Source organism: Colobus angolensis, unplaced genomic scaffold, assembly GCF_000951035.1.
Source record: "Colobus angolensis palliatus isolate OR3802 unplaced genomic scaffold, Cang.pa_1.0 Scaffold45, whole genome shotgun sequence".
Classification (NCBI taxonomy): Eukaryota; Metazoa; Chordata; class Mammalia; order Primates; family Cercopithecidae; genus Colobus; species Colobus angolensis.
In genome coordinates this window covers 4,853,642-4,878,567 of record NW_012117932.1, presented here as the reverse complement: position 1 = coordinate 4,878,567, position 24,926 = coordinate 4,853,642, and the positions used below count along the sequence as shown (strand labels likewise).

Genomic DNA, 24,926 nt, shown 5'->3' with positions numbered 1-24,926 from the left:
GACAAATTATTATTTTTGGGAAAATACAAATAAAGAATATAAAGTCTACCTAGAGAAGCAAGCATATCATGCAAATCTTCCTTGTCGATGAAGCCATCTCTGTTCTGATCGATCATGTTGAAGGCCTCTTTGAACTCCTGAATCTGTGACTGGTCAAACATGGCAAACACATTGGATGTCGCGCGCTGAGGGCGCTTCTTGGTGGTCTTGGTCTTTGCCTTTTTGCTTGACATGGTGGTTGTTTAATTCTGGAGTTTAAAAAAACACAAAAACATAAAACCAAAAAAAATCAAAATTATAAAACAAAGCAAAAACAGAATACATAACACCTAAAGTTAGTATGTAAAAATATCAGTATGGAATTATTACTTCAATTGGGTAAGAATAAGTATGCAACTAAACTTGTTATTTCCAATGGGACAATTAAATTTTAGAGATGGGGGGTTCTTACTATATTGCCCAGTCTGGTCTTGAACTCCGAGGCTCAAGAGATCCTCCCAAACCACTGGGATTACAGACAGGAGCCACCATGCCCTTTTCTCTTCTTCCCAATCATTTCTCGATTCTCTGTAATATGGCTTTGGTAGCAGCCTCCAACACTCTACTGAAAGCCACCAATAATTTAAATATCAAGCAGAAAAGACAGCTGTCATTTCATTTTTTATGTGCAGTTTTATATAATAAATAACACACAAAAATACCATCAGCTCTGGAGTTGGGAAGTCGTAAGTTCAAATCTCAGCTCCACCATTACTAGCTACATATAACCTCTGAAAACTTACATATCTGAGCCTAACAGCTTTCAGTGAGTTCTGTGAGTCTTAGCAAATAATCAAACTCAAGGGTGGTCTTAGGACAGCCAAACCTGAAACTGCTGTCAGCAATGATGGTCTCGCAGACTGTTTCCGTAACTTCCCACAATGTGAAAACAAATGACTAGACAGGTCAATGATTGAGCAGGGGGATTTTTGGACCTGAGTCTCCAGGACTTCCAGTATTGGGATTTTTTATATAAATTTATTGTCTACTTCTATTTCTTCAAGCTAAAGAACACGCACAGGGTGTTTTGAAGCTTGACTTAGTGGTGTAGTTTTGAAGTACACCAGCCTCACAGTCCTTACTATAACATTCCAACTCCTCACCCTCCCCACGTACAAGTCCTAAATAAATGTTAATTTTCTTCTCTTCCCTGTAACTTAGTTTGTTATTTGACCTTAGTTATATCGAAGGTTAAATCAGAGACAGAAAGAATGTAGTCTACTAACAAGGCATTTGATTATGTTTTCATTCTTGTTCACATACCAAAACTTATAAGGTTCATTTTAATGCTAAAAATTTTGACTCAATTTCTTCAAGATTAGTCAAGTATGTCTGAAGGCAAAAACATTAGTTCTTTCCCTCTCAGTATCAGCAAGTCATTTTTGTAATCAAGTTATTTAGAAAAAGTTCCCAAAGAGTTAAATATTTATTTTTAAAAACTAATCAAGCCGGGCGCAGTGGCTCACACCTGTAATGTCAACACTTTGGGAGGCTGAGGCCGGAAGACTGCTTGAGCCCAGGAGTTTGAGACAGGCCTGGGCAACAAAGTGAGACCCTGTCCCTACAAAAAAATAAAAAAATGAGCCAGGTGTGGTGGCGCATGCCTGTGGTCCCAGCTACTACTTGGGAGGCTGGGGTGGAAGGATCATTTGAGCCTGGGAGGTCGAGTCTAGTGAACCGTAATGGTGCCCCTAACCTCAGCCTGGGTGACAAAACAAGACACTGTCTCAAAAAATCAAATCAAATCAAATCAAAATCAGTCAATTGTATCATGCTACATCTACAGTTAACCCAAAAATATACTATATTTAAACATTTTTGAAGTTTAGTCTGAGTTCTCTAAGAAGCTGATACCAACATAGAATTAAACACCCAAGGATGTTATTAGGGGAAATGCCTGTGAGAAAGAATATGTAGGTAGTTAGCCTGATAAGGTTAGAAGAGCCATCACCATCTGACGGTGACGCCCAAGAAAAGGAAACAGAGAAGGCAAGTTGATGGAAGAGAACAAAAAACAATTCACTAACTGGTCCTAATCAAAATACGTTAGAGCAGATAAAGGCTCAATGTAGAAATACCATATTTTAAATTTGTTTCATACTTCATTTAAAAACAGTGGTACATTTGTATATGTATATGGTACCTATAAAAACACACACAACATCAGCTGAAAAGTGAGGCAAAATTGCATCAAAATAATCAATCTGAAGGGAACTCTGGCCCCTAAAGAAATTACCACCCTCTCTCCTTCCCTTCTGAAATAAGTATCTTGGCTTCCTCCACCTTCTCACTTCCCACTCACTTTTCAGCCCACCACAATCTGGCTTTGTGTTTTCTACTGCAACTGCTTCAATTGCCAAATCTGGTCTAAATCTTCTTGGATCAGTCTACCGCATCACACTATTTTATCCCTCTTTTCTTTGGAGATTCAGCCACTGTTAGCCTGGTGCTCCGTAACAGTAGAAATGAACTTTCCCAGGTAGAAAGGGTCCCAACCTTGAAGAACTTATGCTCTAATGAGGAAGACTGATTATGTACAATGGTGTATTTGACTTAATCTAGCTCAGTTCTCCTATTTCTAAGACTTCCTCCTCCATTTCCCTCTTAGATGTTTATCTCCACTTAAATATTCATGTTTCCCAGTATTCTAGCAGCACATGGTTTAAAGTTCTTTTCAGTCTTCGTTCCTTGGATGATCTCATCAACTTTCACTGTTCTGACAACACCTACACCTCCCAAATCTGAACCTCCAGGCCTGACCTTTCCTTGGAGCCTCGGACTCACATCCAAATGCCTGTGAAAGGCACCCATCTGGATACCCCATAGACACTCATCATCAACATGCTGAAAACTCATTATCTCCCCGCTCCTGAACTTTACCATCTTTGTTTCCAGTCATCTACCCAGTAGCCAGAAACCTAGGAGTCACCCTCCCCAATCCCTCTCCCTGATGAACCAAGCCCTGCCTCTGAGAAGTATTTCTCAGAGATGCTCATCTTCCTCATTCCTCTGTCACCACCCTAAACTGGATCCTCATTATCTCTTGTGTAAAATACTTCTATGGCCTCTTCACTATCCCCTTGCCTCTGGGCTCTCTCAAAACTACCCTTAGTTTTCTAGCCAGGGTTGTCTATGAATATGACCTCATCATTCCACTTTTTAAAATCTTCTTTGGCTCTCCACTTCCTAAAGGATAAAGTACCAAGTTCCTAAACATGGCGCATGAGTCTTCCTTTCCCTACTCTGGAATGAACTTTCCAGCCTCCTTTCTAGTCATTCCCTGCTTTGTACTTTTCCTTTAGCAACACCAAACTGCAAATGTCCCCAAGGTACCATGCCATTTCTTATCTTGTATATCTTTGTTCTTGCTATTTTTCCAACCCCAATTGCCCTGATCTACTTCTCTGCCTTAGGAACAGAGAGAGAATTAAAGGTCTACTCAACTTACAGCTACTACCATTTATTAAGTGAGTCACATGCTGGAAACATTATGTACGTTAACTGAAACATGCCCCCCTGCCAAGTGAAGAAACTGAAGGTCAAAGATATTAAATAATCTTGCCCAAGATTATTTGCAGCAGAGGTAGGATTCAAATCCCATTTGTTACAGGTTGTTTCTCCCTGTATATTTTCTACTTCCTACGAAATACTCTTCTAATTATTTTGAGTTTAGCATAAAATTTTTAAAACTTGCAATGCCACCAATATAATTCAACACTGATTTCTGAGCACCTACATTCCTCTAAATGCAAATCCTAGACAAACTGAGTTTTCTTTTTTTTTTTTTTGAGGCGGAGTCTCGCTCTGTCGCCCCGGGGCCGGGAGTACTGTGGCGATCTCAGCTCACTGCAAGCTCCGCCTGCCGGGTTCAAGCCATTCTCCTGCCTACAGGCGCCTGCCACCTCGCCCGGCTAGTTTTTTGTATTTTTTTAGTAGAGACGGGGTTTCACTGTGTTAGCCAGGATGGTCTTGATCTCCTGACCTCGTGATCCGCCCGTCTCGGCCTCCCAAAGTGCTGGGATTACAGGCTTGAGCCACCGCGCCCGGCCACAAACTGAGTTTTCAAACCAAGTCAAACTATATCAGAGACACAAATGTACAGAATAGAGTTGCAGTCAGTAAGTGAAATGTGAATGGCACTCCTTGGAATTGTCCAGTGTAGTAGCCCTGGTTGGGTTTAGTCAGGTGGCAACTATCAGTCATGGCTTTCCTTTGAAACTTTGATCTAGGACTGTCCAATTTATTAATGTTTAATCAAGAAGCATTCAAAAACAACAAACAAAAACACAAAAAAATCAACCCAACCCTTAAAGACAGAAAATAGCCATACAGAACACAGCACAAAATGAATATAATAACCCTCAATAGCAGTAAAAACACGTCTTCCACCCTCTGCAACCCTGTTACTCTGATATTGCTATAAATTTCTAATATAAAGTGAACTAAAGGATATAAGTAGTACTCAGAGGTTACATCAAAGGCAGGCATGTAGGAATTGATACAGCACTCCCTCCTTATCTGAGGGGGATACATTCCAAGATCCCAGTGGATGCCTGAAACCAGGGATAGCACCCAACCCACACAGTTAGCCCTCCATATCCACAGGTTCCACACTCAGATTCAACCGAGAATCAATTGTTCATTCATTTGGAAAAATACAAACAAAAAATACAACAATAAAAGTGCAAATAAAAAATACAGTATAACTATTTATATAGTATTTGCATTATATTAGGTATTATAAGCAATCTAGAGATGATTTAAAGTATTCAGGAGGATATGTGTAGGTTATATGCAAATACTATGCCATTTTATATGGGGGACTTGAGCATCTGCAGATTCTGGTTCCATCTGCAGGAGGGTCCTGGAACCAACCCTCTGCAGATCCAGATGAATGACTACATACACTGTTTTCTTATACATACATACCTAAGATAAAGTTTAATTTATACATTAAGCACAGTAACAGATTAACAATAATCAAATAGAACAATTATAATATACTGTAATAAAAATTATGTGGATGAGATCTCTCTCTGAAAATATCTCACTGTACTGTACTCACTTATTTTCAGACCTCAGTTGACCACAGGTAACTGAAACCGAGAAAGCAAAACCATGGACAGTGGAAAGAAGCATCATGTAAGACTACTGTATTATATATTATAGGTGGCTGTGGTATCAACATACTTAGTTGATAATAAAAATGTTTGTAAAGTCACTTGCAGTACTGACATGCAAACAGAAGCATGGACACCATGATCATTAGTAAGTAGAAATTGTCTATGTACTTCAGCATATACGGCTCTCTCGAAGCCTGGGGAAGATGCTCACAGAGCACATTCTGTTAGCTACCTATGATTTCCTCAACATTGCTTTGAGGCCTCTTCCTTCAACTATCTGAAGTCAGCTAGAGCAAGTAAATACGGCTCTTAAAGCAGTTAAATCCTCTGGTTTCAATCTTGGCTGCACATCAAAATCACCTCAGAAGTTTCAAACAAGTGATGCCTGTAGCTTCAAGGAAATGGAAGGTCTGGGGGTGGAGCCCAGGCATCTGTAGTTTCAAAAATGTACCAGGTGATTTCAATGCACATTGAAGGTTGAGAACCACTTAAATTGTTAAAGTTAACCACTTAGATCACATTGGCTGTTTATGCATCTAGCTGCCCTTAGTTTTTCAATGTTATCATTATGGTTTAATGGAGATGATGGAGACATGGATTCTAATTCTAGTTCTATCATTCACAAGTTGTATGACTGCTGGTCATTTCAGCTTTCCCAGGCCTCATTTTCCTCATCCATAAAATAAGTGTTAAGTAGATCAGAAGTCATAACCTGGCAGCTACCAAACTACATGCAGTCTGCACAGAGGTTCATTTAGTAAGCCACAGGGATGACCTTTAAAATGCCTTTTTTAAAAATTGAATTAGTTTGCCAACATTTAAAAAAAACTGAACATTTTACATAACCTAAATTTCAGATATTTTAAACAACTGTACAACAAGGAATCACTTGACCAGCATCCTGGAAATTCCTGTAGGTCGTAAGTGTTCAACAAGCAATCCCCTCTACTCCCTCCAGCTCCTTATCCCAGCTGGTATTAGTTTGTTATCTGTCTGGCCCCTCAGAACACTTCAACTTGCCCCTCTGGTCATGGTGGTAGCCAGCTCCCAAGAAAGCCCTCAACAATTCTCATGCCCTTGTGCAGTCCCCTCCAACAATGAAAAGTGTTGACCTGTGTAACCGATAAGATACTGTGACAACAAGATATTGTGGGCCGGGCGTGGTGGCTCACGAGGTCAGGAGATTGAGACTACCCTGGCTAACACAGTGAAATGCTATCTATACTAAAAATACAAAAAATTAGCAGGGCGTGGTGGCAGGTGCCTGTAGTCCCAGCTACTCAGGGGGTTGAGGCAGGAGAATGGCGTGAACCCGGGAGGTGGAGCTTGCAGTGAGCCGAGATCGTGCCACTGTACTCCAGCCTGGGCGACAGGGCAAGACTCCGTCTCAAAAAAAAAAAAAAAAAAAAGATATTGTGAAATGAGGGTGTTTGGCTTTGTCATAATACACCTTGCAGCTTTTTCCCTGCTCTGTCTTGGATCACTCAATCTGCGGGAGCCAGGTCATAAAGACACTCACACAGCCCTGTGGAGAGATCCATATGGCAGGGAATTGAGGATTCTTGCCAACAGCCAGCACCAACTTGTCAGCTATGTGTCAGCCATCTTGGAGGCTGATCTTCCTTCAGACGACTGCAGCCCCCGCATGCCACCTCATGAGAGACCCTGTGTCAGAACCACCCACCTAAGCTGCTCTGGCTCTGACCCTCAAAAATTGTTCATTGTTTCTGAGGTGCTAGGTTTTGGAGTAATTTGTTATACACCAACAGAAAAGCTACAAAGCCACTGTCTCCTTGACCTCTTTAATGTTAAAATAGGGCTATGCCTTTATTTCAGAATTATAGTCACAGTCCAAGTTCCAAGGGACCACAGTCAAGTTTGCATAGCACAGGGAATTTTCTATTTCTGAAGAGAAGTTTTAACTCCTTCTACTCAGTTCCCATTCAAGTTCTGTAGGTTCTCTTTACTGCACGAGTCACCCTTCCTCAACATTCCTAACACCACCATCCTATTCTTTCGGCTGAATTCCGCTGGCTCTGACCAGCAAATCACTTCCTGATTTGCTAGTCATTCCTGCTTTCTAATTAGAGCCTCAAAGCTCTGTCCTTTTTCCTAAGTACTAACTGAAAACCTGGTAGTATAAAGGCACCACTCAAAAACGAGATAATTGAGGAGGGGAAGGAGGAGCTGGTTTTGTGGGCAAAGGATGATAAACAACTCAAATTTTAGCTGGGCCACAGTAGAATGCTAGTAGAGGACAGGACTCTGAGAGGGTCTTGTTAGCAGTGCTGATGAGTGAGCAGAGGCACAAGGTAAAGCCCTCAGAGTAGATGAACTCACACAGAAAAGCAGAGAGTAGTTCTTGGGCTGAAACCTAAGGTCATTTTTACTCCACCTCATCTTCTTCAAGGTCTATCAGAATCTTTAGAAATTTATCATGGATTCTTATGGTTATTACTGTAGTCAAGATGAATGTTCTAACTGGAAGACTCAAATGACTGGACACATAAGCAACAGTCTGAAAACAGCAGTCATAAACAGAATTTAGTTTATATCAAGTTAAAATACTTCCGAAATTAACCTCATATACCTAATGACATAAAATTGGTTTTATGCTGCATATTTAGGCAAAAAAAATAGCTCTATAAATTATTAGAAGTATTTTTTTTCGGCCGGGCGCGGTGGCTCAAGCCTGTAATCCCAGCACTTTGGGAGGCCGAGACGGGCGGATCACGAGGTCAGGAGATCGAGACCATCCTGGCTAACACGGTGAAACCCCGTCTCTACTAAAAAATACAAAAAACTAGCCGGGCGCGGTAGCGGGCGCCTGTAGTCCCAGCTACTGAGGAGGCTGAGGCAGGAGAATGGCGTGAACCCGGGAGGCGGAGCTTGCAGTGAGCTGAGATCCGGCCACTGCGCTCCGGTCTGGGGGACGGAGCGAGACTCCGCCTCAAAAAAAAAAAAAAAAGTAGTATTTTTTTTCAAGGAGTCAAACTCAATTTTTTCAACTTTTTTTTTTTTTTTAACACCAGGGAAGCATTTCCCCTAGTACTCTAGATGTATTTTAACACTTACCACATACATGTAACACTGACATTTCTTTCTCTATTATAGGTTTTATGATCATTCCAGTTGGCTGCAAACTTCCTATTCTGAGCCTTCCATATCATTTTGTTTTACTGCAGTGAAATTTATATAGTCAAATGTACAAACCTTAATCAGTTTTTATAATGTGTATACCCATGTAACTATCACTCCCATTAAGTTACAAATGTTAACATTGTTTCAGAAAATTCTCTCCAAGTTTAGATTTCTATCACCATAGATTAGTTTTGTTTTTGAACTTCTTATAAATGGAATTGTACAGTATATATTCATATATATGCCTGTCTTCTTTCACTCAATACAATGTTTTTGAAATTCACCTCTCTTACTGGGTTTATGGCACAAAGTTCACTGTAGCCTTGAACTCTTGGACTCAAGTGATCCTCCTAACTCAGCCTCTTGAACAGCTAGGACTACAGGCATGAGCCACCATACACAGCTACTTTGCAAGGAGGGGGTGCGGGTGTAGAGACAGGGTCTCGCTATGTTGCCCAGGTTGGTCTTGAACCCCTGGCTTCAAATGACCCTCCCACCTTGGCCTCCCAAAGCACTGGGATTACAGGTGTGAGCCACCATGCCTGGCCATATTCATTCCTTTTATTGCCTTCTACCTTTCCACTTTGGACTGTGGAACTTAGTAGCATGCCTTACACACGGCAGGTGCTCAAATAATCCTAGTTAAGCAAATACATATATATATGTATAGATATATGTATAGTATATATAGTTGTGTACAGTGTGTATATATAGTTCCTTCCTGTAACAAACAGAATTACACATATATGTTCATTACAAGGTAGGTCCCGGATCTGAATTTCAACATAAGGCTTTTCTCTATGGTCTACCTATGGTTCCAGTCTCTTCCCCAAGAGATCCCTAAAGAAACTTAGCAGCTACCCACTGCTCCATACCTGGAAGCAGCAGTACTAACCAGGGACAATAACTGAGTGCTAAAGATGTGCCAGGCACTGATTTAAACATTTCGTATGTATTAACACATTTAATCCTCACGACAACTCATCATATAGGTACTGTTATCATTCTCTTCTCTCAGATACGAAAATCAGGGTAAAGAGAACAAACAACTTGCCACACCGCTAGAAAATGGCAGAACTTAAGAGTCAGGATCTGTACTCAGAAATCTAGCTCCAGAGCTTAAACCACTAGCCAGTAACATCCTGCGTTCAGGCAGCTGAAATTCTCTACCATGAAAATGTGGATAGCTGGGAGTAACAAGCAATGATACCCCAAAGTTAATGTGTGGAGTGAGGAAGGAAGATCCCAAAGATGCTGGCAAAAAGGGTATGATAAACTCACCCCCAAATACACCTGGAGTCTTTGAATCTTGGGAGAAAGGGAAAACTAGCCCCATGTTGGGGCTCCACATCCTGTTATCTTTCCTAACCTTAGCAACTCTCGTCTGGGGATCTGTCCTTTAGAAGTTGCAGTTCATCTTGTCCAAGCTTAGTCTCATCAAAGCATAAACGCACACCGAGTCGGCCATCATAAAAGTTGTTTCACTCAACAGAGCCTAAACAAGGCAAAAGCTGTGCTCTTCGTTATGAAGTCCAGGAGGGTCCACCACCTTGGGCAAATGACCTCACCTCTCTGGGCTTCGTTTTTCTCAGTTATAAAACGCAAAGGCTTCACAAGGTAATCGATTAGGTCCTACTGAATTCTAAATGCTTTGATTCTTCTCTTACCAAAGGACCATGCCAAATCTACTTTCAACTAAAGCGGCCAAATGAATCCTCTAAACATCCCTTTCTTATTACTCCCTTAGTGAAGACTCCAAAATTACTCTCTATGGCTTCTTACATAATCTTTTCTTTCTCCTAAGTTTTCAAGACATCCATAAGAAGGTCCCACTTACCTATCTACCCTTATTTGCTACTATTAGTCGTTATAGTTCTGTTCGATACCCGCCGGTATGGGTTCCATACCCCACGGTCTGCTTTTCACAGGAGACAATTCCCAGCTTTTGAATTTTGCTCTTGTTACCAACTCCCACACATCTAGCCGGAAACGCCAAGTTCTCCCTCCTAGGGCTGAATCCAAGGCCTTCAGTGAGGTCACGATTCTTTTCCAAGTAACCTTTCCCTATTTCTGTTAATTGTCCTTTCTTCAGGCAACACGAATAAACTAAATCTTTACAAGATGCAAGACACACTAAGCGAATTACAACTCTATGTAAAACATTACATTTGAGCCTGTATCAACCACACACTCGGCTACCGGCATGCTAATAGTTTCCTTGGAGGCTTCACCTTAGGCAAGACCTTGCACTAGGAGGCTCCTGCACCCTCCAAAGCATCTAGGACAGTGTTGGGCACAGGGCAGGTACTCCACACGAACACGCCTGCGTCTGCCCTAATCCACCGCCAGGGCCCGCCGCTGCGCCGGGGGGGCAGGCGTTGACCCCGGGGCCGGCGGGCGGTCCAGGGCCCAGGTGTGTGAGGTCACCCAGGTGGTGAAGGGTCGACCCACGCACCGCCGGGACCCGGCCACCACTCCAGCAGGGCGTCTCCCCAGGCCGGCTACATGGCCTGCAGCCTCCCGGCCCCCGGACTTCCGGGCCAGGGCCTCACCGCCAACCCCCCTCCCTCCACCTCCACCTCCGGCCCCGTGCCCCCTACTCAGCCAGCCTGACAGGTCCCGCCGACGCCTGGCCGCGCTGGGGCGGGGTCCGGCCGCAGGCGCGCGACGGGAGGGGCCCCGGGGACACGGAGGCGGCCCGAGGGGTATCGCGAGCGGAGTCGAGCGCCACTCACCCGGCGCCAAACACCAGAACCGGGGTCGCCCTGCGCGAGACGACGAGCGACAGCGAAGAGCGCTAGGCTGTGGCCGGACACTGGCGGCGCCGACACTTCCTGCCTGAAGGGGCGGAGCGGAAGGCGCACCGGAAGGCGCGGCTGGACCAAGTGGAACGGGGGTGCGCAGAGTGTTCGCGCCCGCGCGCGGGGTCTGCGAGTCAGCGGAGCGGCTGGGCTGCTGGGGTCGGAGGCACACGGTCGGGGTCTTAATTGCCCTTCGGCCTGCTCCGATCCGCTGCGATATAGCGGCCGGCGCTGCGGCGGTCGCCCGCAGCCGGGCCCTCGTCCCCCGCTCCTTTGGCAGCTCCGCGGCCCTTCCGCATTCCTGGCCCGCTGGGCGCGGCTGGGCCGGGCCCTGGAATTTGACCCGAGCGGGCCGCGATCAGCGGAGGATTTGGGGTACCCTTTGACCCAGGCGGGGCGCGATCCGCCGAGGATTTGGGGTCGCCTGGCGACGAACCCTGAGTTGCCAGATTTAGCAAGTAAAAGTACAGTTCTTCTAAATTTGAGTTTCAGACAAGACAGGGTTTAGGGTTCTTCCCATGTAATGTTGAGAAGGTGAGGGCGGCGCCTGGGCGGATTCTTTTCCGCTCAAGAATCCCTTTCTCTTTTCAAACCGCATTCCAGCCCGAGTTAAATCCTTTAACCTACTCCTCTCTGCTTACCCTCATAAGGTTTACGGCCTTGGAGGCTACGGCCACAGCCTATGGCTGTTTGATTCCTCTTTTAGCCACAAGAAAGTTTTATTCAAACTACTTTCTTTCCGTTATCAAGAAAATGGCAACGCACACACATAAAGCACACACAAAGAAAAACACGAAGCGGCTTGGCGCGGTGGCTCACGCCTGTAATCCCAGCTCCTCACGGAGGCGGAGGCGGGAGGATAGCTTGAGTCCAGGAGTTCGAGACCTGCCTGGGCAATATAGCGAGACCCCGTTCTCCACAAAAAGGAAGAAGAAGAAGAAGAAAAAGAAAAACACGAAGCTACGTTTCTCAGGTTTTGTTCTATATCGTGTTTGTGGCTGTGTTCTTCAAGATCTTTTCCCTCACCTTGAGGTAATCTAGCATTACTTCATCTAGCATTACTAAAATAGCATTACTTCAGGATGCTGGAGGATTGGCAATCTAATAGCAAATCTTTATTGAACTCTTCTTATTGCCTTAACATGTGCTGCATGCTGACAGATGAATTCAAAACCTCTTAGTGAGTTTATATTCTAGAAATCTTTGATCAGAAATTCCTAGAAGGGAGGGAGCTTGTGTTCAGCACTCTATAGCAGTTCTTAAACAGTAGCACGCCTAATAACAGGACTTTAAAAAACATTTTTGAGCCTCAAAACCGGGTATTAGGATTCAGTGAGTAAGGGCTGGAGGATAATTCGATTTTCTGGTAAGCACACATGATGCTGATGCGGTGGTCGTCATCCCAGCAGCACAGCTCTAAATCCAGTTCATAACTGTATGTATTTTCTGAATAGTGTTAGAAAAGCAATTGCTGAAAAGTCACACCTGGTTCTACAATATTTACCCTTTCCTTAACTGTAGTCTAGGTTTTGGTTCGATAGTTTAAATAATTAAAAAAAATAAGTTTCTAGAATTGTGCTGTCCAATACAATCGTCACTAACCACATGTAGCTAAACTTAAATTCAGTTCCTCAGTTGTATTTGATACGTTTGATACCTGGAATGCAGTGGCTATTCACAGGTGTGATCATAATGCACTACAACCTGGAACTCCTGGGCTCAAGCAATCCTCTCACCTGAGCCTCCCAAGTAGTTGGGACTACAGGTGAGAGACACCACACCAGTGCGTCTGGCAGTATTAGACACATTTTTTTTTTTTTTTTTTGAAACAGTCTTGCTCTGTTGGCCAGGCTGGAGTGCAGTGGCTCGATCTCGACTCACTGCAACCTCTGCCTCCCGGGTTCATGCGATTCTCCTGCCTTAGCTTCCTGAGTAGCAGGGACTACAGGCGTGTGCCACGACGCCCATCTAATTTTTGTATTTTTAGTAGAGATGGGTTTTCACCATATTGGCCAGGATGGTCTCAGGCTCTTGTCCTTGGGATCCATGCGCCTCGGCCTCCAAAAGTGCTGGGATTACAGTCGTGAGCCACCACGTCCGGCCAGTATTACACACATTTTAAGTGCTCAATAGCCACATGTGGTTAGTGTCCTTATTGTATGGCACAGAGAGCATTTCCATAATTACAGAAGCTTCTATTTGACAGCACTATTCTGAAGAAATAATTCTAAGGTACATTGTTCTCTCTAGATGCAAAAGAAAAGCCTATATAGGCTTTGTTTAATCATTAATAAAAATGTATTCACTATTAAAAATAGCTGGATAGCTAAATATCTATCATTGGAAAATTGTCAATTATAGCATACACACGTCAAAGATAATTGAAGTTAAGAATGGTTGAAAAAGCAATGTGGCTATGCCAAAACATGAGATATAATTTTAGTAAATGAAAAAACAAGTTGTAAACTCATTACAACTCTAAAATGTATGTGGATAAACATTGGAGAAGTCACAATTCCTGCTATTTGAGCAGACACAGAGAAATCTAGACTAAAAAGATATAGGGACTTGGAAGATGGACGAGCAAGTGAAAACGGAATAAGCAGCACGGGGAAAACTGGGCATTTCTTCAATGTGGGATTAGCTACAACAATCGCTTTATGGACAGAAAAGGTAAGCAAACATGATTAAGGACTTGTCAAATCTGGGGGCATCTCATTTAAACCTTCCCATACTCCACTTTTCTGTGTTGGACACTACTAACCTCCTTACTCTTGACATTAACTAGGTTTCCGTAAAACGGTTTTTGTGGCTCCATTTACCTCTTCAAACTCTGATCATTTTTTATCTGATCCTCAAGTCTAGGTGTTAAACCTCTCGCTGTCCTTCCTCTTTTCACTTTGTAGCAAGTGGTTTCCTTTCCTTCTCAATTTGCTTTTACTTGTCTCTTACGCTCAGGCCTTCCTCCTTTCTTTCCCAGGAGCATTCAATTCCTGCTCTCAAGTCATAGGTTCTTGCATCAAGTAAAATTTGGGGCCTGGAATCCAAATGACCATATCATATGCAGGTAGATAAGGATGCCACCCCCATTAGGTTGGTTTTGTCTGATTTTTTTTCTTTTTTTTTTTTTTTAAAGACAGGGTCTCGCTATCACCCCAGGCTGGAGTGCAGTGGCACAATCAGTTCACTCCAGCCTCGGACTCCTGGGCTCAAGCAATCCTTCCACCTTAGCTTTCGGAGTAGCTGGGATTATAGGCACCCGCCACCATATCCAGCTAATTTTTCTTTTTTTTATTTTTATGTAGAGATGGGGTTTTGCTTTGTTGCCCAGGCTAATGTCAAACTTCTGGCTTCAAGCAGTCTTCCTACTTCGACCTTCCAAAGTGCTGGGATTACAGATGTGAGCCAACGTGTCTAGCTAGATCTTTTGAAATGGTTTGTTTCAAGTTTGACTTTCATCATGGAAACTTTTGAGACTGATTTTTCAGTCAAACACACCATTGAAATGGATGCTTTTACCTTTCTATTGGCAATCATTCTTGTTTAAGCAAAGAATGGTATTACTTAATTAGGAGAATTATTTCATTCAGGGTACATCATTGTTCTTAATGCAAGTTGGTTCTTTGAGCAGTTATCTGAAAGGGAAACAGGAACCCTGCAAGAGATCATTTTAGTAGTACCTTGTTTTTCATATAGTGGAAACAATGTTATCTGTTCTTCACTGGAGATTTAACAAAGCATATGATAATTTTTTCTCTTGATATGGAAATTCAATTCAAAAAACAAGATTTTAGCACCATGGCCATAACCTGGAAAAAGTATTTTGGCTTAACCAGTGAATAAAATTCAGTAACAAAAGACAAAGAATGAAGGCAGGTTCTAAGATTCTAATGTTGAAGAGGACAAGAACTAGCTTTGACTAGTCCATCTATTCCTATAGCGTTGGCCTTCTCAGGTTACAGGATCTAGCTGATCTTATTGGCTGCAAAGGCCTGCTGCCCAGAAGGCTTTTAGTAATTGTTTATACTGAATGAGGTAATGGTTTTGTCCAAGGAGAGTCATGATAATCATAGCATAAAACTTGAAGTTATTACAGTAATTGTCAATTACTCATCTTCATGGGCTAATTGTCAACTCTTTTCAACCAAATTTTTCTCCGTTTCAAATATTTTAAAACTCATGAATCTTTGAGAGTGGGAGTTTTGGGCTGTCCATGGTTGCTCACACCTGTAATCCCAGCACTTTGGGAGGCAGAGGTGGGAAGATCACTTGAGTACAGGAGTTTGAGACCAGCCTGGGCAACATAATGAGACCCTGTCTCTACAACAAACTGAGAAATTAGCCAGGCACGGTGGTGCATGCTTGTAGTCCCAACTACTCAGGTGGCTGAGGTGGATCACTTGAGCCCGGGAGGTCAAGGCTGTAGTGAGCTGTGATCATGCCATTGCACTCCAGCCTGCATGACAGAGCGAGAGACCCTGTCTGGAAAAAAAAAAAAGAGAATCCTGAAGCCCTTTGAGAGTCAGATTTTTAAAGCTGAGAAAGAATGAAACTGTCTGCCACTCCCTGATTAACTATGAAACAGTTCTGCATTTCTGCAAATAGTGGAAGTTATTTTTAGGACTGAAATAATGACCTCACTTTCCCAGGCATGTAGATTCAGCTGTTTTGATTGTGGGAGGGTCAGGAATGTCCAAAACTCATACCTGGACTCGTGGTGAATCTCTGCATAAATATCTTTCAATAGGCACTGTTGGGTTAAAGAAGAACTACATATAATTTAAAAAATTGCATTGTATTTCCAGCACTTTAAAACCAAACATTAAAAAATCTCTCTTTGGTAGCATTCCACAGAACGTTTAAGCCAAAATGGTTTTTAAAAATATGAAAAATTGAAATTACACTCAGTGACCTGGTCTAATTTTAAATAATCAGAAATTACAAAAGTTTAAATAAAGCGGAAATGTTGGCAGGTATGTCAACTTAAGAACTTAAAACTACGGAAACTACCATATATATGCCAATTCTACAGGAAATTATTTTAAGAATTGGAAGACAAAGTGCAGAAAATCTGATTAGGGCAGTTAAAATTGGATATCCTTGGGAGGAGGAGGAGGAATGGATAGTAGAGGAGATAGGATTGTTAGGAAAATTGGAGGAAGAGAAAGCTAACAACCATATCATTTTCTAGGATTTCCCTCATCTACCTTTCTTTGGAAGATACGACTAAAACCAACAAAGGCCCAGTTTGGTAAATAAGAAGTTTAAACAAGTAAGTATGTTATCATAAAGTTTAATTATGATTCAGAAAAAATCGAGCAAATAACTTTCTCTGAAAAAAATATATTGACTCTGTATAGACCACAGTTATTGGGGGGAAGGGCTGGTAGGTTAAATTACCCTATTTTCTATTCTGAAAATGATATCAATAGAAAGTCCCTTTTCCAGTCTGAGTATAAAGATACATATGCCCAAAATGGCTGAGAATAAATACAACAGGAAATGCAAAAGCTGTAAAGCTAAGGGCATGCAAGAGAAAATCTCAAAAATACCCAAAGTGGCAACAAGGAACGTTTGGCTGGAATTTGAAATTCTTTCAGTCATCTTTGTCTTTTGCTCCATGTTTCAGGATGCGTGTGAACTCGATGTAATTGAAATTCCCCTTTTTGTCAATAGGTGCTTCTCTGTACAGCTCGTCCACTTCCTCATCCGTAAACCGATCCCCCATGGTTGTCAGCAGCTCTCTCAGGTAATCTTCCTGAATGGTGCCTGGAGAATAAAGAACAAGGGATCAGAATACATACTACTCTGAGGGTGAATTACAAAGAATATCTATACTCGACTAAGCATGTTCTGTACGTTAAAAACTACAAACATGCAAATATATGAACTACAGGGTGTCCACCTACTTAAAACAGCCTCAGCAGGGAAGTGTCTAGAAAAATGCCCAGATGTTTAGCGGTATCGCTCTGCTTTATCATTCTGCCTCCATATTCAGCTTCTGATCTCTTGATAATAGACTAAACCTATGCCTAAACAAAGTAATAGAAAGTATGGTTAAAGAATCTAAGCCTTACGGTTCCTTAAAGTGGCATGAATGGTCACGTGTTATTCTACAAGCAAATAACATTGACCTGCCACGCTAAAATCAACACTACATCATGCGCATCAATAAAGTGGTACAGTGGAAAGAATACCACAAACCTGAGGCCCAGTTTTAACAAGCTATTTTATTTCAGGCATTTTACTTTATCCCTGCCCTTTGGTTTTCTCAGATGTAAAATGAAATTTTTACTGTTTACAAATCCAATTATTATAACAAATATGGCCAGTCCCAGCACATGCAAAAACATGGAATAAGTATTTGAGCACTAACTATGTGGCAGGCACTGTGCTAGGCAGTGGAGGTGTGCAGAGGTAAAATGAAAGGTGTGTTCTTTACTTTGGGAATTTGATACCAGGGTTCTCATAAAACCTCCTGCCCACAAGAATCAGATGTCACCCCAGATTTATTTTCTGGTATTGGTATTTTTAAGATTTCCCAAATAACTGGCATGGACATGTGGAGAGCCTTGAAAGCCACAGACCATGCTTCCATCAGCAGGCCCTGGCAACCACCCAGTATTTAAACTAGTCCCACTAACTCAGGCAACCCAAGATTGTGCCTTCCTTCACTAAACACACTTGGCTACGCCATGTTGAGTTGGGTGTCATGGAAAATATTCCCTCATTATGTTTTCTCTTACATACACTTCTGCCAAAGGATCAGGCCCCTGTATAGTTAACATTCTGTTTTTTTGAGAGTTAACTCTGTGCCACACAGTATGCTAAGTACTTCATGTACATCTCACTTCATTTAATTCTCACAACAACCCTGTGAGGTAGGTAATACTGCCCATTTTACAAATAAGAAAACAGAGGCTTAGAGAAAGTTAAGCAACTTGCCCCAAATTACACAGCTATTATGTGGAAGAGGAATATGAAGCCAGATAGTCTAATTCCAGACCCTAAGTTCTTCTGGGTGTATTTTAAAATAGAGGTTAAGTGTCAGATTTAAACAATTTGAGAGCTGACAGATACCTGGTAAACACACGCAGGACTGTAGTGGTGCCACAGCCTATAACAGTGTATACTTCATCAAGATTATTCTGTTAAAAGGTTTTTATTGAATACATATTTTCTGATAGCCTAACCCTTGTGGAGGTAACATGCTAGGAAAGGGGTAATACAAGTTTCCCAAAGAAGTTTCAAATACAACCTATTCATTGTAAACTACTACTTAGGGCAGAAGCAGAAAGTGAGTGACAAACATGCCAAGAGAACTCTGTTTGAAAAAACAGGTGTAGGACAAACCTGACGGTGTTATCATATTTTAAGTCACTGTATATTTTAGTTACCATAACTAAAAATTAAATCACTTGGTAATTAAAGGTTACCTCTCACTTACCGGTTGCTTCTTCATCAAAGCAAGCAAAGGCATTTCTGATGACATCTTCAGGATCCGTGCCATTTAACTTCTCACCAAACATGGTGAGGAACATGGTGAAATTGATGGGGCCTGGAGCCTCATTCATCATGGCATCCAGATACTCATCAGTTGGATTCTTCCCTAAATTTTTAAAAGGGGTCATAATTTTAATTACATTATAATACATATCAACTATTAATGACAGTAAACATTTTGGTAAGAAAGATTATCATTCATACAGTTTACTGTTTGCACTCATGACAGCAAAACTACTTGGGGGGAAAAGTTTTCTTAATGAATAGGGCCTATTAAAGAGTCTGGAGAGTATATGATATTCCATTGGAATGTCAGAAGGAATAATAGTGCTTCCATAATCTAGATTAGTGTTTTTACACACACACACACATGAACCCCAACCCAATCCTAAGACAGGGTTAGGAATCTGCTGGTGGTCTGGTGGGAAACACCGTTCCACACTTTACTCAAACCATTAGACAGGCTTTAGAGAGCTTTAAGACTCATGAAATCAACATGAAAGGCACCGTGGAAATTCGATCCAATAGATGAATATTTAAACTGAGCATTACCCAATGAAGCAAGCATATCATGCAAATCTTCCTTGTCGATGAAGCCATCTCTGTTCTGATCGATCATGTTGAAGGCCTCTTTGAACTCCTGAATCTGTGACTGGTCAAACATGGCAAACACATTGGAGGTCGCGCGCTGAGGGCGCTTCTTGGTCTTGGTCTTTGCTCTTTTGCTTGACATGGTGGTGGTTAAGTCCTAATTAGGAAAGGAAATACAATAAAAACTAAATCAATATCTAAGATTACTTAAGTTTGAATCAAAACAATGATTCACAAAAGTACACAGAATCAGCCTTCCTGATATGTTTGAGCTACTCAGAAATGTGTCTTTAGAAGACACATGTCAACAAGATTACATATGACCCGTACTGCTATATAGCTAACAACAGCTGATAACCAAATCTGCTGATTTGATAACAATAAAAAAACCAAGCAGCAAAAAAAATTGGTTACCTAGGAAACTCCCAAGTTCTATACTTCAGCACTATAGGGGTGCTGAGGGATACTAATTCATCTTCAGTAGGTCCACCCTTTGCAGCCTTAGCCTAAATTGGCTATTCCATAGTACGGTGGACAGAAAGGTGAGGAATAGTAAGAACGACTAACTGATGGAACAGGTCTTCATCTCCTAATCTCTATTGACAAATATTGTTCTTCCACTTTCAACTAACATTTTTTATGGTACCCTCACCTCTAGGCAAAAGTAGTTCAAGAAAACTATTTGTTGAAAGGCTAACAGTAAAGTATTAAAAAACTGAAGGGAATTAATCTACAGTTTTTATAGACATTACACTCTATCCAAACCAGTTTCTTGTATTACAGTCACACTAAATCACTGGAAGTATCTAAGACCTCTAAACAGAAATCAGACTACAAGCTTTTAAAATAATTTTAAATGTTTCAGAAAACATCTTAAAGGTAGAAACTACCTTTGCTCTCTTATCTCAATTTATCCCAGTAAAATTTAAGTTAAAATTAAAAAGAATGTCTAGTAATACCTAAAATAAAAAGGCAACTTTCCTTTCAATACTCAATCTTTTTTAAAAACTACAAAAATTTGTTTGAAGTTAAAAATTCCATAGTCATCAGACAATAAAATTCTACCATACCATCCTTCAGAGTTGCAGTGAAGATGGTGGTCTGGAAAACCGCTCAGCAGCAAAAGTATGACACTGCATTGAGTTATATGCTTCCAAGCAGGTCTAAAATAGGCACTACTGATTTCACTCTGACCAGGATAACAATTTTAAAGCTTACGTTCTGAAAACATTTAGCTATGATCTGGCAAAACACTATGCCACTGCTCTAAAAATAAGTGTGTGGACTGCAAAGAATGAACTACCACCTAGATCTCAGCACTCCACAGTGACCCTAAGAATATGTTTCCGATGTGTTTAAAAAGTAATTTCTTACGTTATTTCCTTGATTATAACCACATTGTCCAGACTAAATACAATTACGGAATGATCAGAAAAGCTCTGCCTCAAATTTTTAAAAGCTAAATCTGTTTTCAGATTTTAATAGGAAATTCCACAAAGGATAGTCACAAATTCCAGCCCATCCAATATAGCACCATATGGCAACTGGAATATATTGTTGAAAAGATATATCCTACACAGCACAGAAGTTATGATATATGCTGCTCCCAAATTTCCTAGAATTCTTGAATCAACTTTTAGGATGCTGCCTTTCATGACTTAAACCATTCATAAATGCATATTTTCATTCTATAACACCTTTGGGGGTAGTAAATCCCATTCATATCTAAACTACATGGGGTTGTACTTTCCTCTCTAAGTGCTGTCTTTAAAAACGACAAAGAGTTAAAGGGTATATTATTCCTCCATCTCTTAAATGTACTCAAGGACTTGCAGCAAGAGGTTGAGACCCAATGTGTGACACGTTTACTAGTCCATATCGCTTTCATATTTTAGGCATGTCACGTCTTTGCAAGCCAAAGCACATCTTTAAAAATAGTCTGTTTTGTGTGACAACATTGTCTTTCCCTAATGATGCAGAAATGTCAGCTATTTTAAGACCAAAGAACTGATGAGGTCAAACGGCTGCCACAACTGATTTTTTAATCTATTATATAAAATCTCATATTACTAAATTTATGGGGGTCCTCTAGATACCTTTTCAAAATGTTTGGGTTTGGTTGTAAAGTAGTATGTTTTCTGAATTCTGATGTATTTCCTATTTTAATCATGCACTTTTTTGAATTTGTAAATGTATTATAAAATAGATTTTTAAAGTAAAAAAGTTTTTTTTTGTCAGCACTGACAATGGCTTCATATAGAGTTCTTCTTCAGCATATTCAGTACTTAATCTTATCAATCTTATTATGAACAGTTAATTACACTAATATGTATCAAGTGTCATATTAATTATGTTGAATACTACTTAAGAGTTAAGAAATGTAAGGCATGTGTCCTATCTTCAAGGAGCTTAAAATACAGTTGGGGAGGCAACTATAAAGAAATGAGATGATTGGTTCAACTTATGAAATGAGTCATAGTTTTCATTCCAGAAGTATGACTCTAAACTTAAAACAATGTGTGACAATAATGAAAAATAATTCGTAAGATGGTACATAATAATTAAATGTTGTGAGTTCAGAAAAGATGTTTCTGAGTAGTTAAGTGATTGGGGAGGAGGAAGACCTTGAAAAACCCAGTGTGGGATCATTTGGAAGCTACAAGGCATAGTTAGAATTAAGAATTTGGGTGTTAGTCTCAATTCTAACAAATTAAGGTAGTTAATTCTACCAAAAACTGATAGCGTAATGTTGAGCAAGTTACTACCTAGGCCTTTCCTTTTTCGAGGAGGCTGGATTCTGACCTTTTTCCACCAGAAACCTTTCAGCGATAGGGAGTTTGGCTTCAGTCACTTTTCCAAAATACAGAAACTGTGGGGTTTTTTCCTACCAAACTAAAAGTGTGGGGGGAATAAACAATGGTGGAGGGAGTCAAATCAGAAACAGTGCTATGGTCTCAAGGAGCAGATCATTTCTGATATTGTCAAGGTCCTCTGCTATTATTCTAGTTTGCTGTTCATTTTACTTTCCCGCAAACAATTGAGACTATCACTCTTCATATAATAAGCCTTCAGCAAATGCACAACTCTCATCTAAGTTTGGAAAACTAGGGTATACTCCTTAATCTAAAAAAGTTGAAAGTGCTTTTTACAAAAAGTAAGCTAGGGTAAAATAAATGGAAAAGATTTCCTGTCAGTTTAATTATTCTTTAGGATGCAAAGATCGCCAGGTAAGGACCCGAGGTTTCCAAGTTATGAAAGCTCTTCAGTCATAAAGTTGAGTCTTTATTTATTTATATTTGTTTATTTATTTTTGAGACTGAGTCTCGCTCTGTTGCCCAGGCTGGAGTGCAGTGGCGCGATCTCAACCTCCACCTCCAGGGTTCAAGCAATTCTCTGCCTCAGCCTCCGGAGTAGCTGGGATTACAGACGCCCCCCAGCACGCCTGGCTAATTTTTGTATTTTTATTAGAGACGGGCTTTCACCCACCTTGGCCAGGCTGGTCTTGAACTCCTGACCTCGTGATCCACCCGCCTCAGTCACCCAAAGTGCTGGGATTACAGGCGGGAGCCACCGCGCCCGGCCTGAGTCTTTATTTTTGAAGGATTAAACGAAAGATCTTTGGTGTGAAGGAGTGTATGTTGTATGAAACTGTAAAGCGAGGAGACTTCAGAACAGGCTTCTACAGAATAGAAGAGGATTTCAGAAGCATGAGAAAGTGGATGAAGGGCAGCCAGGAGACTGAGTTTACAGATTAATCTAAAGGAGCATAACCTCTTTTGAAGTCAGAGGAGGTGAGCGCTGGTGGCAATGAATCTGTTTTTTATTTTGTGTTTTAACTCAGAATCATCATGGGCTATAACGAGAGAGACACAACACGATTAAAGAAAATGTGAGACTAGATTAATAGGTGGCAGAAACAGAACAGATCCTCAAAGTGGCTTTCCTCACACACCAAAGGACACAAGATTTTTTAGATCTCTAGAAACTATGTTCACTGATAAAATGGGATTAATCCATACCAATATATACATTAGAGTGCTCTGGTTAGAACCCTAGAGTCCAGCATTTACAAAGTGACAATAAATGTAAAATAACCTAGAAACTTTTTCTACAAAACGAACACTCAGATTGATAATATTCTGAGAAATATCAGATATTCTTCAAGAAAAAACGACCATCTTACAAAACGCTGGGTAGTGTGGTATCATTTGGTCGGCTTTTTAAACCCTGAACAAATACACCGCCTCATTTAATCAATGCACTTAAAAAAAAAAAAACTAAGTGTAATTTATTTTCTGGTGCTAACCGCAATTTTTAAAAAGTGTATTTTCAAGTTGGTGCTTCCGTTCCAAGTAAACCAAGTTTTCATTTCTTATGCAAACTTCCGGTTGAAGGTAGGATTCCTTCTCTAGGACTGCCACACCCAAAAGTTCTCACCACTGGACAGACAATTGGCTGCTAGGGCTGACTTGCCAGTAAAGCTTCGCTTTTGAAAATAAAGTGCTTTTCTGATGACCGTTGATCAGAGCCCTTCCAGAACATGAGACAAATACCAATAATTTTAAGAAATATTCGCTTTATTCGCCTTTAGATAGAAAACTTTTTGCACTTAAGTTAAAATCTCTGCTAAATCCATAGGTCTCTCAAGAAACTGACAGATACATTCATATACCTACTAAACTACTTTAAAAGAAAACACTTCCATGGCGAATTGAATTAGCCCAAACTTTCCCCCCAAATGGGACAAGGCATTATATTTTGGAGTTTTTCCTCGAGCCACAAACTAAACTCCAGATCTCTTTGTCCAAAATTTCATCGCTTAAAGAAAAAAAGTTCTAATTACAGGAGCGGGTACTGAGTTGAAGAACTTCCCAATTTGAGTTGGTTATTCCTACTAAATGTAGCCACACAGCTGCAACAACAGCTGCAGCGGGGGGACAATGGGCTACGTTTTTTGCGCAAACCCTCTTGAATCGGGCAAGTTGACGTTAGAAACAAAAATAGTCCCGGAATCAGCTCTGCAGGGGTCGGGTTTCGCGGGCCCGGCAGTCGCCCAAGATCAAGGCGCCAGTGAGCGAGGCCACATTTCCCGGGCTCCAAGTTTGGGCACAGGAGGGCAGTTCGGTCTGGGCCACTCCCAGCCATGGCCTCGGATCCCAGAACCGGGGACCTGGGTGGCAGCACACCTGCCCAGGTGCGCTCCCGGCGCCAGGAGCCCCGCCGCCCTCCAGCTCCCCCGCGGAGACGGGTCGCCGGGATGGGTGTCCCGCGCCCGAACGCGAGTGCCACTCACCCGGCACAGCTACGAGAATCCGAGCACCTCTGCGAGCCCCTCGCTGCCGCTATTACACCACCCTACTACCCAGAGAGCCGCTAAAAACCACCGCTTCCGGCCTCCGCTTAGCAAGGCGGAAGGAAGCCCAGTCACCTTTCTTGGCCCGCAGAGTGGGGCAGACTTCACGGAGGGGCGACATGGAGGGAAGTCGCCAATGTGGTCAGCGAGCGCGGTACTGACCAAGTGCACGAGAAGGAAGTGTAAAGCGGGCGACCTAGAATATAGAGCAACATATAATGGTTCGCTGGGTCCTGTTAACTGAGTTTCCGTCTTTTTTGTACCTCTTGTTGCAGTGTTAAGCCTTCCTCCCCCCTATCTTTTCCGCAGATGGTTGCGTCCGTCCTGTGGCTTTGCTTGGTCGCACATTCCAGGGCACGGCGAAGGGCGGGGCCC

General features: G+C 41.6%; 2 protein-coding genes and 1 long non-coding RNA gene across 8 annotated transcripts in view; 1 reads left to right on the top strand and 2 right to left on the bottom strand.

Annotated features, from left to right (window-relative positions):
- MYL12B (myosin, light chain 12B, regulatory) overlaps positions 1–11,399 on the bottom strand; it is a 17,144-nt gene extending 5,745 nt beyond the window's left edge. The window contains exons 1-2 of one of the 4 annotated variants that reach the window (XM_011957794.1): positions 11,039–11,399; positions 50–248 (exon numbers count right to left, since the gene is read on the bottom strand). In XM_011957794.1, the coding sequence (XP_011813184.1) occupies positions 50–233 (184 nt within the window). In that variant the 5' untranslated portion in view covers positions 234–248; positions 11,039–11,399. Of the gene's footprint in view, positions 1–49; positions 249–10,140; positions 10,336–10,506 lie in introns of those variants that run through there. The other 3 variants (XM_011957795.1, XM_011957796.1, XM_011957797.1) reach the window with 3 other exon arrangements.
- Positions 10,920–17,169, top strand: LOC105523067. 2 transcript variants are annotated; one of them, XR_001003532.1, is made up of 4 exons: positions 10,920–11,199; positions 12,078–12,136; positions 16,296–16,376; positions 16,781–17,169. It is a non-coding gene; the product is annotated as an uncharacterized LOC105523067 (long non-coding RNA). The 2 variants fall into 2 exon arrangements; XR_001003530.1 differs by lacking the exons at positions 10,920–11,199; positions 12,078–12,136 and adding an exon at positions 11,399–11,638.
- Positions 16,382–24,926, bottom strand: LOC105523068 (myosin regulatory light chain 12A). 2 transcript variants are annotated; one of them, XM_011957799.1, is made up of 4 exons: positions 24,815–24,926; positions 19,160–19,355; positions 18,552–18,713; positions 16,382–16,873 (listed from the first exon to the last, which is right to left on the bottom strand). In XM_011957799.1, the coding sequence occupies exons 2-4, from the start codon at positions 19,338–19,340 to the stop codon at positions 16,701–16,703; spliced, it is 516 nt and encodes a 171-aa protein (XP_011813189.1). In that variant the 5' UTR covers positions 19,341–19,355; positions 24,815–24,926; the 3' UTR covers positions 16,382–16,700. The 2 variants fall into 2 exon arrangements, with proteins under 2 accessions (XP_011813189.1, XP_011813188.1); XM_011957798.1 differs by lacking the exon at positions 24,815–24,926 and adding an exon at positions 20,269–20,381.